The 15,117-nt window shown below is 43.5% G+C and overlaps 2 protein-coding genes across 4 annotated transcripts in view; one reads left to right on the top strand and one right to left on the bottom strand.

Moving 5' to 3' along the window:
* CCDC27 (coiled-coil domain containing 27) overlaps positions 1 to 15,117 on the bottom strand; it is a 30,744-nt gene that overhangs the window by 14,734 nt on the left and 893 nt on the right. The gene's annotated exons all lie outside the window — the stretch shown is intronic.
* Positions 1,168 to 13,986, top strand: LOC128826013 (coadhesin-like). 2 transcript variants are annotated; one of them, XM_054009001.1, is made up of 11 exons: positions 1,168 to 1,343; positions 3,796 to 4,043; positions 5,091 to 5,265; positions 6,318 to 6,418; positions 7,381 to 7,467; positions 8,857 to 8,985; positions 9,384 to 9,506; positions 9,614 to 9,778; positions 11,708 to 11,875; positions 12,521 to 12,681; positions 13,469 to 13,986. In XM_054009001.1, the coding sequence occupies exons 1-11, from the start codon at positions 1,237 to 1,239 to the stop codon at positions 13,532 to 13,534; spliced, it is 1,530 nt and encodes a 509-aa protein (XP_053864976.1). In that variant the 5' UTR covers positions 1,168 to 1,236; the 3' UTR covers positions 13,535 to 13,986. The 2 variants fall into 2 exon arrangements, with proteins under 2 accessions (XP_053864976.1, XP_053864977.1); XM_054009002.1 differs by lacking the exon at positions 1,168 to 1,343 and adding an exon at positions 4,432 to 4,513 and having other exon boundaries at positions 3,953 to 4,043.

Here is a 15,117-nt window from a genome sequence, read left to right as displayed (position 1 = left end):
TTTCAAATTACATTAATTTTTGCAAAGAAACAAAAAATATATTTTCTGGATTAACTCTATTTAAAAGAAAATTAAATTACCAATTTGTGCTGGAGATTCTGTTTCCAGACTTGGATCCGTGGGTCTCCCAAGCATTCTTGATTAGCCTCATCCAAAGCCCATGCAAGGCACTTGGAGTTTCTCCATTAATGTCAATGGATCAGGCCTTCTGGGACTTTTTGATTCTATCCGCTTTGCATACTATTGATGAGCAGGGGTGGGTTGGGGGAGGGGAAAGGTGGACTAAATGACCTCTTGAAGTCCCATCCAGCCCTACATTTTTATGATTCTACGTGTTGTAAACAGTCTTTCTTTCCAGATCCATACAGGCAGGAATGCAATGCAAGGGGAATCCAGTGTCATCCAAAGGCAATTTGTCAGCTGGATGAAGTGACAACCTATTTCTATTGCCAATGTCTGCCAGGATATGAGGGTGATGGCACTAATTACTGTCAAGGCAAGTGCCATCTTAAGCTAATTCTGACAGCATGTTTAGGGGACCTCCTTTCAGCAGGAAGAAGTGTGGATCAGGAGTCAGGACTCAGGGATTCTTTTCTCTGCTTTGCCAGTGACTCACCTTGAGCAAGTTACATGACCTCCATGTGCCTCAGTTGACTTCTCTATATACCGGTATAATAATGCCTATTTATCTCACAAGGGTCATATAGCAATTAACTAGAGCTTATTAGATGCATTGAGATCCTTCCATGGAAAGGACTAAAGATGCACTAAGTATTATTGTATTATTGCAGGTAAGCAAAGGGCTGTACTGTAAAACATAGACTAGGACAAGCCTTAGCAGCAAGGACAGACCAGTCCATGTCCAACCAAATATGAACAACTGCCCCCTATGGGCTACTTGTGCCTGGAGGGAGCTGCTTATGCTGCTATTGTAAAAGTGAAATTGGTCAGACCTTTGTGGAGCTTCCTGTGTGTATCATTTTCTGTGTCCAGAGAACAGCAGAGGAACTACACAGGCAATATGGCTGAAATGGAGATTGATTTTTGACATCTTCTACCAGTACTGATTCACTTAGATAACCATAATAAACAAGAGCAAGTGAATGCTTCTTGCCATGATTCTAAAGACAGACAAAGATCTTTGTTTATCCTTTTCTAGAGCCTGCTGTCAGCATCACTGTTTTCAATAACTCTGATTGTGATGGCTTTGGAGAGCAGGTTTGTCTTATCAAAGTAATGACTGGAAGAACAGTCACTTTCAGAGTCTCTATCGCTGGGAACCACCAGCCGTCTATGATAAAATGGTACAAATTCTACTCTGCCCAAGGACCCCAGTTCCACAGGTATGTTTAGAATAGTTCAGATTCCACACCATTATGGATGTTACAAGCCTATAATATGTATAATAGAATGCATCAGATAGTGCTTATGACAGGAAATTATCTATTTTTACAGGTGATGATGTCATTGTTAGGTATGCTGGGGACCAGTTTGGATAAAATTAAGAAACAATCACAGCAGTGTAGGGCTGGAAGGGACCTTGAGAGATGATTTAATCCAGCCCCTTGTACTGTGGCAGGACCAAGTATACCTAGACCATCCCTGGCATAGGCGCTGACTCTGTGGGTGCTCTGGGGCTGGATTACCCATGGGGGGGGGAAATGGTGGGTGCCAGCCCCCCATTAGCTCCCCCCAAACTCCCAGTGCCTCCTGCCCGCTGGCAAGCCCTGCAGATCAGCCCCTCCCACCTGCTGTGAACAGCTGTTTTGCAGAATGCAGGAGGTGAGGAGGGAGGACGCAGCACGCTTCGGGGAGTGGGCGGGAAGAGGTGGGGTGGAGGTGGACCAGGGGCGGGAAGAGGCAGGGCAGGGGTAGGGCCTTGGGGGAAGGGGTGGAGTGGGGGCAGAGCCTGGGACAGAGCCAAGGGTTGAGCACGCACGCGGGCACACACACACACACACACCTGGCGCTTGGTAAAGTCAGCACCTGCGATCCCTGGCAAGGGTTTGTCTAACCTGTTATTAAAAATGATAGGGATTCCACAACCTCCCTTGGCAACCTATTTCAGATCTTAACTTATAGTTAATTCCATGCTCCAGACCATGGCTGAAATAGCTGAGCAGGACTTCCAAAATCTTGGGTTGCAAATGACCCAAGGAATATAGTTTTCCTCGTTGAGCACTAGATAATTTTTTTTTTTTTTTTAAAGACGTGGGAAGGAAAACTGAATTGGTGAGTCCGCTTGCACCTGGTTCATTTCAGAATTAGTGAGCTTCTGCTCTCCAACACCTTGAGTTCTTCTCCTCATGGTCCAAAGGTCAGAACAGAATTAGCAGCTTCCCTAAGAGGAAGGTTTCCACACAGAAGCCTGGAAGCATTGCATGTATGTGGCAAATGGCATAATAATTAGGGGAACCGTCTGGAACATATTTTTTTGAGGGGAATGGCCTTATAAAATTTTGTTTCTTCCTCAGTCCCCGTTAGCTCTATCCCTGCTGTCACCCTGTTAGCTGGAGGCTGCAGTACTGCACTGTGGATTGCTTAACAAGCAGATTCAGGACACTAAGTTTAGCAATTTTTGTAACCACTTGCCTGAACCTTGGCAAAGCTTGAACTGGACTGCCTCTTGATAACACGGGGAAATTAACGCCTGCATAGAAGACCACCACAAAATCTACCAGCCCCTTAAATCCCCTATAAATTCTCCAAACGGGGCTTATGTGGGATTTAGATGGTGCCTAGGCCTTGGGTTGGCCCTCTGCATAGGAGAGAATTTCACCTTGAATTCTGATTGATTTTTTTAATCCCATTGCAATACCACTTTAGACACTAAAGGGCACTAGAGTGTTACTTAAATTGGTGCATGAAGTATTGTAGCCCTGTGGGTCCCAGGATATTAAAGACAGGCTGGATGAGGTAATAATAAAAGGTCCAATAAAAGATATTACCTCACCCACCTTGTCTCACTTAAATTGCTATCAGTCATTGGTCTGAGTAGTTTATGTAGTGAGTGAGGCCGAGAACAGCTAGTACATAACAATCCTGTATTTAAAGTTCCTGCGTATAAGTTTAGAGATTTTTAAAGAGTGTTTATCTGCAGTCAATTTTTGAGCCTCAGTTATCATTTAGGGTGGCCAGCCATTTGTTCAGAGCACCATTACTGATCACTGTAGAAATGTGTTTGTGGGAGGACTTATTAACTAGTACACTTTTATATATACATGGCCAAGTCCCCAGGCATGGTGGAATAGGACTTTTTTGCATGTGGTGGTGAGGGAGAAACACACAGATAGCTTCATACCATCTTTACCCTCCAGTGACATTGGGAGAGGGGCAATTGGCCTCCAGCACAAGTTAGATAGTTAAGTTACATCAGTTAAGAACGTCCCCAAGAAGCCACGCTGCTGGCCAGGTTCACCAGAGCATGTTACACTTCTTCATTCCCCCATGTTCCTGATGTGGCCATGGCCTACCCCCAGTTACACCTCTGGGTGGGGCAGGAGTAACTGTTGTCACATTGGCAAACAGAGTATTTCTCTACTATATAGTACAGAGGATTTAACCCACTTGCATTCTATGTGAGTGGCTTCCATTGGTGTCAATGAGATGTGACAAACACTGAGGGTAATATATGGCTTGGCAAAGATCTGGAAAAGACAGTCACCATTTCTATTCCCCTCAGCCTGGGTAGAAGATAGTTGCCCTCAAATATAGAGTGTATCCAGTATTACACTGATCCTACAATTGACCTTAGCCAAAAAATCCCATTTGGTTACAAGGACTCTTTCTTTGCAGTTATCGAAGGAGATTGACACCAGCTGCTAACATGTCCCCAAAGATGACTCTGGCCAACAGCAGTCTGGCTCTGAAGCTGTTTTCCATTGATGAGGATGATTTTTACCCAAACATGTTCTGGGCTGAAATCCAAGCAAAAGCCTTACCTGATAAACAGGCAAAGATTGAAGCCTATGATTTCACAGACTTTCAGATGTTAAACCCTTCTCACTTGAGATACTTTTTCGTCCTAGAAAGAATGCCAATAGGTAAGAAATGGAAACTGCTCCCACTATTCACATTTAGAAAATGTTGCCATGCTGTAAGGGTCAGTGTGGAAATTTTTGTCAAATAAAACAAAGCTGGTTGTAATCATTTTTGTAAAACCAGAAACATGCATGGTGCTTTGCAGTAACCATTATATCTGTAAACATCCCCTTAAATGAGAATGGACTGGCCCATGGGCGTTCATCCATATCAGGACCCATTTTATCGGAAACAGCTGACCTGTACTAACACCAGCTGATAAATCATAAAGGGTGGCGTGCTCCTGAGCTAAGCCTTTTGTGTTTGGGATCACCAGCTGTCCTACATTTCATGAGACTTTCTTTTTTTAGTAAATGAACAGACTCTCTTTTCTTCTGTAATCACCTACAGAGGATGTCTGCAGGACTGTTTCTCACCGATAAAGAAATAGTAAACTGTACCTCTTTCTGTGAAGGTAGCACCCTATCTATAGGTAACCCCATTTATTCTGTTATATTCTTCATTCAATTTTGATTTTAGACTTTCATATCCAGCGAGACCTGATATTGGAGGGAGGAGTTGAAGTTTGATTTACATTTACAGCATGTGGCTTTGCTTTTATATTGCATTATATGATGTTAATTTCATGCTGCTTATTAACATGATTATATTCTAATTCTCTTTACAGCCCCCTGAGTGTTGGTGCAAGGACGCATTATAAAAAAAGTCGGCTTCCTCCATAACACTCTGTTTAGATGCTTGTATGTTACTGATCATTAAAGATCAAAGTACAGCGGGCACACAAGGAATCTGCCAATGAACACTGACATAATACTGTCTCCAGGATCTTTGCATATCTTTATCTCCAACCTCATGGAGACATATATCACACTTTGACTGGAGCATAAATCCAAGACATTTCATTCAATTGACTGTTACTTTCCTTGAGGCATACTTGGCATGATTTATATGTTCGATTGCTTTTAGAACCAATGAAAGTTTGGGGTTTTTTAGGAGCCATCATGAATGTTTATTGATCTTGTTCTCTGGTTTTGTATTTGTCTTTTTAGAGCTTGGACAGTTTTTAGAAGGAGACACTATTACCATCCAGCTGCCCCAGTATCTTCAGGTGTCTCCCTCCAGCTTTGTAAAGTGGACCAAGGAGCCTTCGCTCATGACGCTGTTTGCCACCAATGCTGTTGTGCTGGCCAACGGGACTGAAGGGATTGAGATCAAAGGAGTAAAGTATGATTGTAATCTGCTGTATTTTCAGCCTGTAAACTCCTGTTTCCTTCTCAGTGTCCAGGAGTAATGCATCTTCATAAGAATGACCATTCTGGGTCAGACCAATGGTCCATCTAGGCCCAGTATCCTGTTTTCCAACAGTGGCCCAGGCCAGATGCTTCAGAGGGAATGAACAGAACAGGGCAATCTGAGTGATCCATTCCAGTCCCAGCTTCTCGCAGTCAGATGTTCAGGCACATTCAGAGCATGGGATTGCATCCCTGATCATCTTGGCGCATAGCCATTGATGGACCTATCCTCCCTGAACTTCTTTAATTCTCTTTTGAACCACCTATATTTTGGCCTTCATAACATCCCCTGGCAAGGAGTTCCACAGGTTGACTGTGCATTGTGTGAAGAAGTACTTCCTTATGTTTGTTTTAATTTCATTGCGTGACCCCTGTTTTGTGTGTTATATGAAAGGATAAATAACACTACCTTATTCACTTTATCCACACCATTCCTGATTTTATAACCTCTATCATATTCCCCCTGCCCCATATGCACACCAATAGGGGATTAGCATCCACAAGGAGCAGAGAATAAGGCAAATAGACTGATGGGATTATCATCACATAGTGGTGCTCAATACTTTGCTGTAAAAATATTATTTCTTCAATGATTAGGAATAGAAACAGATCTAGAGAAGGAGAAGAAATAATAAGCAACTGTGAACTGAGTCTATAAGAAAAATAGCCATCAAGGGGTTCTGCAGCTGTCATAAAACAGAGTGGATCTCTGCATTTTAATCCCCTCATCTCCTATCACCTCTACTTCCCCTTTCCTTCTATTTCTTCCCCCTTGAGTACTCTCCCCCGTTCTCTTCCTAAACTATCCTCCAGTTGCCTGTGGGGAGACAAAATCAACAAAATGTCTGAGTTCTAATCTCCTTCCCTGCTCATCTAGAAACCTGTCCCCAGAGTGAAGTCTGAGTACTGTAAAGCAACCTTCAGTAGAAAACCTGAGTGGGAAATCGAGGATTCTCATTTCCTTTCTGTTTTACCTTCTCTCAGGAATAGTGAATTTGGTTACATCCGAGCTCTTGTCTATGATTTCACCCCTGATGTTCCTGGAAGGGTTATGGTAGCCCAGAGGCTCTTCTTCATAAAGAAGGGTACTGAGTGTTTTTAAATTTATGGTGCATTATCCTTAGTATGCTTTCATCAGGATTTGACTTCCATGTCATCTCTACCTTTTTACTTTGATATTCAATGCCACCAAATCAGCCAATGCAATATTTAAAAAAAATCATTAAAACATTCTATTAATATTAGCTTTGGTAAGACAGCTTTTTTTCTTTAATTATTATTTTATATGCAAATTTATATAGGCCACTTCTGCTTGACAGTGCCCTTTTAACATATGAGTGAAATTAACTGTTCACCAAAGCTTTTAGTGAATCAGGTTTTCCACATTTTTAAAAGGATGCTGAAACATTGGAGAGGGTGCAGAAAAAGAGTCACAAAAATAATTTAAAGGCTGGAGTAGATTCCTTACAATTAGAGATTTAAAAACATGATTTGTTTAGTTTTTCATCAAGAGGATTGAGAGGTGACTTCACTGCAGTATACCCATACCTTTACAAGGAAGAAATACTAGCTCTTTAACCTAGCAGAGAAAAGCATAAGAAAAGTCAATGGCTGGAAGTTAAGGGCATGATAAATTGAAATTAGAAACAAGGGACAAATTTTTAACAGTGAGGGTGATTAACCATTGGCACAAACTACCAACAAAAGTGGTGAACTCTCTATTTCTTAATGACTTTACCTCAAGACCGGATGCCTTTCCGGGAGATTCGCTTTAGACTTTTGTCAAGCACACGTTATTGGGCTCAATGCAAGTGTAACTGGGTAACATTCTATGGCCTGTGCTATAAAGAAGTCAGTCTAGATGATCTAATCGTCCCTTCCGGCCTTAAAATCTGAGTCTGTGAATGAACCAACACCCATCACGTTTACTATAAAGGGCAACTATGTTTTTTTGACTTGAATAAAATGCAAGGATTAAATGGATCAATTACTTTACTTTGGCCAGGCACCTGTCTGTTTGTATCACATGTGCATTTTTCCCTCCCAGATATTAGCAAAATGTGCAATGGAACTCGGAATGAGAAGAATTGCCACTGTAACCCGGGATTTGAGGGAAATGGCGTACACTGTATTGGTAAATATTCATGCACTTTGCTTCCTGGAGCATTTTCTCATAATATAAGCATAACATAACATAGAAGATACTGAAGCGTTCGTGATCCTGCTGCAGCCATTCAATGCCTTATGATCAACATATATGCATGAAAAGGATTCCCATGTGAAACCAAAATGCTGCTTGCCTCATTGAAAAGAATAAAAGACGGGGGAGGAGGGCATCCATTTCAGAATGTTATAAAAATAACAGAATTCTTCAGTAATGACACTAAAATTGCACATTTTAATGATTTTGCTAGTGTTTTAAGCTGCTATTGTAAAAATAGTGTAGCCTTTCTAAAGGGTTGCCTCAAGGTGAAGATCAGAATCAGATTAATCACTCATTAGATATAACAATGAGTTTTGTTAAAAACATCTTTATGCTGTGCCATGCAGCTTGTGAAGGAAATCCAAAGTTAATTCCAGAAAGGTTGGGTTTAATCAACATTCCCTTTCATGGCTGGCTTGAATTCAGTTTTATTGTGATTTTTAAAAGTGTCTGATATCCTTTTTTGCACCTGCAATGTTTGCATGACAGTGTAATAGCGAGATGCACTATGAGAAAGCACCTCTCTGTCATGCTGTTAATGGTAGTGGCTGAAGTTTTTAAAAGGACAAGACACATTTTGGTCCAATAATACTATTTTCAATCATATAACCTAAGATAGAGGAGTAATCAGGCCATGCTTCTGAGCATCTTCTGACTATTTGTGGAGGCGAAGCAAGATTTTCCCTCATGTGCAGGTTTGCACTTTACAATAATGGCAAAAGAAAATGCCCAAGCATTGGTCACAGCATGCTAGACTTGGTAAACCAATGGCAGGGAGATGGGACGCTGGACAAGTAATCTGATGTGATGACTCTTCTGTGTTTTGTTGAGAGCAATTTGCAGGAATTCCATACAAGGGCAGTTGGATATCTCTTTAGTGCCCACAAAAGAGCTGGTCACACAAGCAACAGACAGAATGGTCAGGGACCATTATTCAAGTTAATGAATAGTCGACTGCTGAGGCAGCATTAAAACGATGACAATCAAGTGAACATCCCCCCCACCCCAATGTCTCATGAACAGACACCAAGCCATGTGCTGCATTCTTTGATTGCTCAACAGACTGTTCCAGTGTCCTGCTGGGCCAGCGAAGACCCACCGTTGTGCACAGGATCAGCATTTGAGTGCACAATTCACATAACAGTGCAGCTGCAAATGTCAATTTGTGCACACGAATGTGGGTTTGTGTGGGCCTAGTGGGTTCACGCACACTGTTGCAGGTGTGTATCCATTGTGTCCACAGTCGAAAACTGTGACTTGGTTATAATTAGTTAAATCTGCTGTTAAAACTTAGGCACATTCACTTCTTTCTGCTTGAAGATATAGATGAGTGTGTGGAAGGAATGCCCATGAAGTGCCTGCCTGAGGCTGAATGCATCAATAGATATGGATCGTACTTTTGTCGTTGCCCACACGGATTCGAAGGAGATGGCCTGTACAGCTGTGTAGGTAAAGGAAATGTGAGCTCTGAGACTTGAGGTGTTGTTTTTTTTTAACTGAGTTAGCTTGTCCCTAATACATTCTGAAGTCCATTTTTCAAAGGCTGTGGTTGTGATTTACAGGGACCAAAGCAATGTGCAGAAATAGCTTCTTGATAGGCCAGAAAAGGACCAGGCAGTGAGCCCTATCAAGATGGCTTGGAATGATGGAGGCCTAGGGAAATCAAATCCCATTCCTACCAGGGAGCCTTGGTCGAGATAGACTCAAAACAGTATCTGTGGTTGTTTCCCCATGTCGATGGTCCTGAGTAAAGATACTGTTGTGCTGTAGAAACTTGTAATTTACATGAATCCTGTATAATTAAATTTAAATGGAAAAAATAGTGTAGGTTTTTATCTCCATTCTAGATATAGATGAGTGTGCAGGAGGTATCCATAACTGTAATCCGGATGCTACTTGTCTGAATACTCTTGGCTCCTATTTCTGTGTGTGTCAGAGTGGGTTTATTGGTGACGGCATTCACTGTAAAGGTAAGGAAACGAGATTACCTGTTGGTTACTTACACGTGACTGGGAAGAAGTGAGGAATGGATTTGTTTCTCATTCTGATGTTTTCATCTTTGTCCTCCTTATGGCAGCAAAAAGCATATGGTCCCCATGGTCTCCGTGGTCTGTCTGTACTGTCACTTGTGGATACCAAAACCAGATGCGGATCCGTTTGTGCACCCATCCAGAGAGTGGGATGCGTTGTGAGGGACCTTCTGCTGATCTCAAGCTCTGTCCCAATCTAGAACCATGCCCAAGTGAGTCCAAACTCATTCATTTATCTTAGAGTATGTATATATCCACAGCTACATTCGTACAGATTGCTGTATGATTTCTATTCCCTATGCAACGCTTGTCAGCTAAACTGTGCCAGTTTGGCATGGGAAACAGAAATTGGGATGTCCTGCTCCAAAACAGACTAAATAAGACTCTCATTTGCTCTCAGCAGCTCTGCTTCTTTTTAGTTGTCTATCCCCAAGAGCATGAGTCATCACAAAATTTTGATCAGTTGTGTTGGTGTAACAGGATGGCTGATCCCAAGACCTTGTACAGGAATGTAGGACTCCTTGAGTTCCCCTAGGTGCAGCTCATAAAACCCTGTCTTAAGATTTAAGGTAATTACTATTAAGTCATACTGGCAGGTGGGTGTAGTAAACTCCAACCAGTGTATAAATGGGTTCACGGGGTGTCTCTGGGCATCGGGGACTAGTACAGAGGAAGGAAGCCCAAAGAACATCTAAGCTTGGAAAGTTTAGATTGAGATTATGTTATTGCTTTTGAATTTCCACTAAAGCCAAGCCCAGGAAGCAGGTGCTTGGGTACTAACTCAGGAACTGCGTGCTATGTTGAGGATGGGGGTAGGGACTCAACCTGTTCAAAGCTGGTTTGCCATTCTCTCCAGCCGTGGAGCCATAAGAAGACAGGTTGTAACAGAAGCTGTCTCACTGACAATCCCTTGTATTATATGCTTCTTTAGTTGACCACAAGTTAAAGAAATTCTTAGGGCTTGATCTGCTGATGACCTGCTCTTGTGTAGTCATTTCCACTAGTGCAAAGTGGGCATAAAATATTACCACACGAGAATGGTAGCAGCAGTTTGCATTGGTGAAAACAGCTACCTGAGGTTCAGGGAAACTGTGAACTGGGCCCTTAGTTGGCACCTGTAATGGGGTAAACTTATCATTGATGGTGCCCCCGGTGCCTCAGGTCCAACTGAAATCTATAAACTAGTAACTCTTCCATCCCTCTAGGGCTCTACAGAAGTTCTCTTACAGGCCCTCTCTGGGGGGCCTCCCCAACAGGATCCCAACTTGCTCCTGCACAGTTCCTCTTTTGCTGCTGCTTTGTCACAGGATCCCCCCACTGCCTCCTTTCCCCGGGGACGCTGGTAGCTTCCCTTAGGGATCTCTCTGCCCCGTGTGGGCCCTAGCTCAGGGCTTCCCCCACAGGAGCCTACCCTGCTTTGTGTGAGCCTTCCAGCCTGACTTCTTTGCTCCTCTCTCCCAGGCCTTCCCACATAACCTTTTCACAGCAGGGGTCAGTAATTATCATTATTTATTTTCACATCACCATCAGGTGGGGGGGCTAGTTGCTAGGTCACAGGCTGAAACTTAAAGGACCAGCCAGCCTGTGACAGCACCTATCAAATAACATTTCATCTCCTGCATTTGAAGGAAGAGATCATGTTAATGGGGTAGAAGGTGGTCACAGGATAGCATGGGATTGTCACAATTTGGACTGTCACTTGGAGGAGCTTGCCCAAATGAGCTGTGCTGAGCCATGACAGGTATCAACATGTGATCATCACGGTGATATTTTGGTATGTTTTAACAGTCTATCTCAGAGCACACCCAGTGGCCTCATTGCTTCTAGAACAATGGTCTCTCTACACCCCATTGCAGTATGTAAAGGTAAAAGCTGAGTTCAGGGCTACACTAAAAATATATCCATAAGGTAAAGCAGAGACATTTCTGCTGAGAGAGAGAGAGAGTGCTATTTATTCTGTGACCACATCCTTGTTCTAATGATTATTTTCCATTATCCTCAATGATGTGAAACCCTTTCAATGAATCTTGTCACATTCCATGAGGATACACTTCAACACAAATAGCTGCTAATAGTCTGAATCAATGTGGATCTGCCACCTTGCTCAGAGAGGTGAGAATGCTTCTGTTTCATTTCTCTAGTGAATGGCCAGTGGTCAGAATGGTCACCCTGGTCAATGTGTTCTGACACCTGTTCAGGAATCAAGAAAAGAATCCGGATTTGCAATAGCCCTGCTCCTTCCAGAGGAGGGTTGCCCTGTGCTGGGTTAAAGGAGGAAGTCACGGTGTGCAACAACAACAAATGCCCAGGTACAGTAGTTATTTTGAATTCTGTAACATTTCACCAAAATATCAGATGCAGGTGAGACCTGAGGAAGAAATTTTTGTTGCATAAGTAATGTCAAAGGTGCTTCAGTACCAGATTGGAGTGTCCCCACATCTCTGCTCCCATTTCACCCTACCCTTCCTCCCACGCCTAACTGCTCCCTTTGTCTCCTCCTCCCATCAGTAGGTGTACATCTTCCTTATGCCTTGATGCTTAGAACAGCCATCTTTTCCTGCATATCAAATCTCCATTTCCTCCTTCAAGTCCCTCATTAAAACCCCTTCTCTGTGAAGACTTTAGTTCGTGTTCCCCTCACTGTTAAAGTTTCTGTAGCTTCTTGCATGTGAACTGCTGATCCATGTTTTTGTTCAAATTGGACTGTAAGTTCTTCAGGGCATGGTTACTGCGTTTTTCATGTTTTGTAAACTGTGATGTACCCTCCCAGTACTTTATGAATAACAATGATGCTGCCAGACGAAAAAGTGGCCAGTGGTTTGCATGAAAAGACCAGATTTGCAACAGCCCATCTGAAGTTATCTTTCCTGAACATAAATGCCTGAAATGTGTCGAAATTAAAAAGAAATGAAGTACATAAGCACTGGTCATGCTTGGTTTTTCCTTTGTCTTAGTTGATGGGATGTGGTCTCCGTGGGCATCCTGGACTCCCTGCCCCATCTCTTGCGGCCTAGGCGTGGTGAGCCGATCTCGACGATGCAATAATCCTGCCCCGGAGCATGGGGGAAAGAATTGCACTGGACATGGATATGAGGAAGGTTCTTGTGGATTTCCAGTAAGTCATAGATCTGTATGATAATTGATTTTAGAATATTCCTATCTGAAAGAAAATGGGGATCTATTATCACTGATGGTAGAACTTTAAGTAGGTTCAGAGGAGCATCTAGAGTTCAGATGCTTATTAAAATGGACAAAATGGGCTTGAATTGGAAGAATGGGAGAGTACCTCCAACGATCAATAGGAATGACGGGAGAAGTCCCCCCAAAAGGCTAAAGTCGTTCTGACGGTATCCTAGCAGCTCACTATCAACCTGATCCTGAGATACTCTTCTGTTGAAGCCAAAGGGAATTGTTGCTGTTCAGGATCGTTCAGAAAAAGGCCTTTTATAAGGGTGGGGTTTTTTTTTTTTTTTTTTTTTTTGGAACAGTCAAGTCTTAATATAAGCAAACAAGATAATGAAATTTCTAGAATTCTGCCTTATAACACATTTCAGGAGAACTCTATGCATGTTATATATTTTTTTCTGTTTATTTAACCTCACGTTTTTAAAAAATGACTGGTTAACATCTAATTTTTACTTCAGTCACTCATAAAGGGCAGAATTACTCACACTACGGATCTTGGTTGCCTACACTATGCTTGCTTTGCTAGTGGAAATTGCATTGATGTCAATTAAAGTTTCAGATGTAGACATTTCAAGATGACCAACTGCACATATTAAAGGAGAATGTGATCTGATAATGTTTTCCTTCTAAATGTTTCTTTCACAGCATGCTAAGAATACTGCATTAGAAATTCAATCCTCGCCACACAGTCGATCTTTTATCTGTTTTATTTGCAGGAGGACTTTTGCAAATACCTGAAGCGACCATCGGAATCCATTATACCAGGGAAACTGATCCAGTAATCAGTCTAAGGAAGTTAATGTGCTGAAAAACTGTTGAAATTCACTGGCCTCTAACTCACCTACATGCCTTTGAAAAGCCCAGCTATACGGAAAAGTTCCAAAAGAAACCTGCCTCAATAGAAAACGTATAGTCCTGATACTTACTGGAAAACACACATTATTGGTGTTGGAACCAGTGCAGTGTACTGAATGCTAAGGCCTATGTGGTTCATGACTTTTGTAGAGAAGAATAAAAGCCAGGCACAAAATGAAGACTTAGATCTTTTTTTGCTGCAAGGCAGAGGGGGACTTGTACTGTGCCTTTGAGTAAGAAAGTGAGCCTCAGTAAGCAAAAACTGAAGACAAGGATGGGGAAAGGATGCCAGGGTCCAAGACAGACACACAAACCAAAAGCATCCTTTTGAGGAGTGGGACATAGAGCACTGTACTGTGTGAATTTACAGATATGATAAAACGCCTGTGTCACTAACACTGTGTTTATGGCACTGCTTCATGGGCAGGAATGGTTTCCCTAGCCCCTGTTTGCTAGAAGCTGGGAATGGGCAGCAGGGGATGGATCACGTGATGATCACCCGTTCTGTTCATTCCCTTTAGGGCACCTGGCATTGGCCACTGTCGGAAGACAGGATACGGGGCTAGATGGACTTTTGGTCTGACGTAGTATGGCTGTTCTTATGTTCATTTCCTTTTTGTGGGTGATTCATCTGGCACTATCCCTCCCTCGCATCAGCCAGGGCACCAGGTAGCAGTGACACCCTGGACAGTACCCTTCTACCCTGGATCCCCTCAGTCTCTCTTGGGCCATGTGGAAGGAGCTGCAGCTTAGATCCTTTCATGTTCTTAGCTCAGGTTTTTGTATTTGTACAATTTCTGTATGGATTTAATGAAACTGGTACAGTTAAACGGATACCATCCCCTAGGGTGAATGTAGTCACACTGGTACCAAAGGGGTTTATATTCGTTCATTCAGGCAAATGCATCGCAGTAAGCTCCCTGACAGGCACCTTCATACCAGCAAGAGTGTGGCCACGCTAGGGGGCTGCACCAGTATCAATATAACACCCTCTGCTACCCACCCTCTCTCACGGAGCCATCAGTACAAAAACTGGCTGTAGACCAGCCCTGGTTATAAATCACATGGAGGAGGAGGAGTCGGTGTGTATCCGTCCATCCAGGGAGAGCAGTGCCTGGGGGGGTTGTGGGGGGGACAATACCTGAGGGAGGTCAGGAAAGTAGTGTCGGGGGGGGCAGTTGTGCTGGGGTTGGGTGTGCAGGGGCGCAGTGCCTAGGAGTGTGTGTGACTGGGAGATGGGGCAATACCTGAGGGAGGGCATGGGCATAGTGTCGGGGGGGTGGGGGGGACAGCAGTGCATGGGAGGGGGTGTCGGGGGAGCAGCAGTACCGGGGGTGTCGGGGGAGCTGTGCGGGGGGGTGTCTAGGGGACGGGGGGAGCAGTGTCGGGGGGGCAGTAGCACACGGGAGGGGGGTCGGGGGAGCTGTGCGGGGGGGTGTCTAGGGGACTGGGGGAGCAGTGTCGGGGGGGCAGTAGCACACGGGAGGGTGTCGGGGGAGCTGTGCGGGGG

The sequence above is a fragment of the Malaclemys terrapin genome, chromosome 19, assembly GCF_027887155.1.
Source record: "Malaclemys terrapin pileata isolate rMalTer1 chromosome 19, rMalTer1.hap1, whole genome shotgun sequence".
Classification (NCBI taxonomy): Eukaryota; Metazoa; Chordata; order Testudines; family Emydidae; genus Malaclemys; species Malaclemys terrapin.
This window is presented reverse-complemented; position numbering and strand designations above follow the sequence as displayed.

What these genes read in the sequence shown, in the direction of transcription:
- LOC128826013 (XM_054009001.1), top strand. Translation starts at nt 1,237, where the DNA reads ATGACTGGAAGAACAGTCACTTTCAGAGTCTCTATCGCTGGGAACCAC. An exon ending in CCTAGAAAGAATGCCAATAG is followed by an intron (nt 4,044 to 5,090) that starts GTAAGAAATGGA and finishes TTGTCTTTTTAG; the next exon opens with AGCTTGGACAGTTTTTAGAA. An exon ending in ATTGAGATCAAAGGAGTAAA is followed by an intron (nt 5,266 to 6,317) that starts GTATGATTGTAA and finishes ACCTTCTCTCAG; the next exon opens with GAATAGTGAATTTGGTTACA.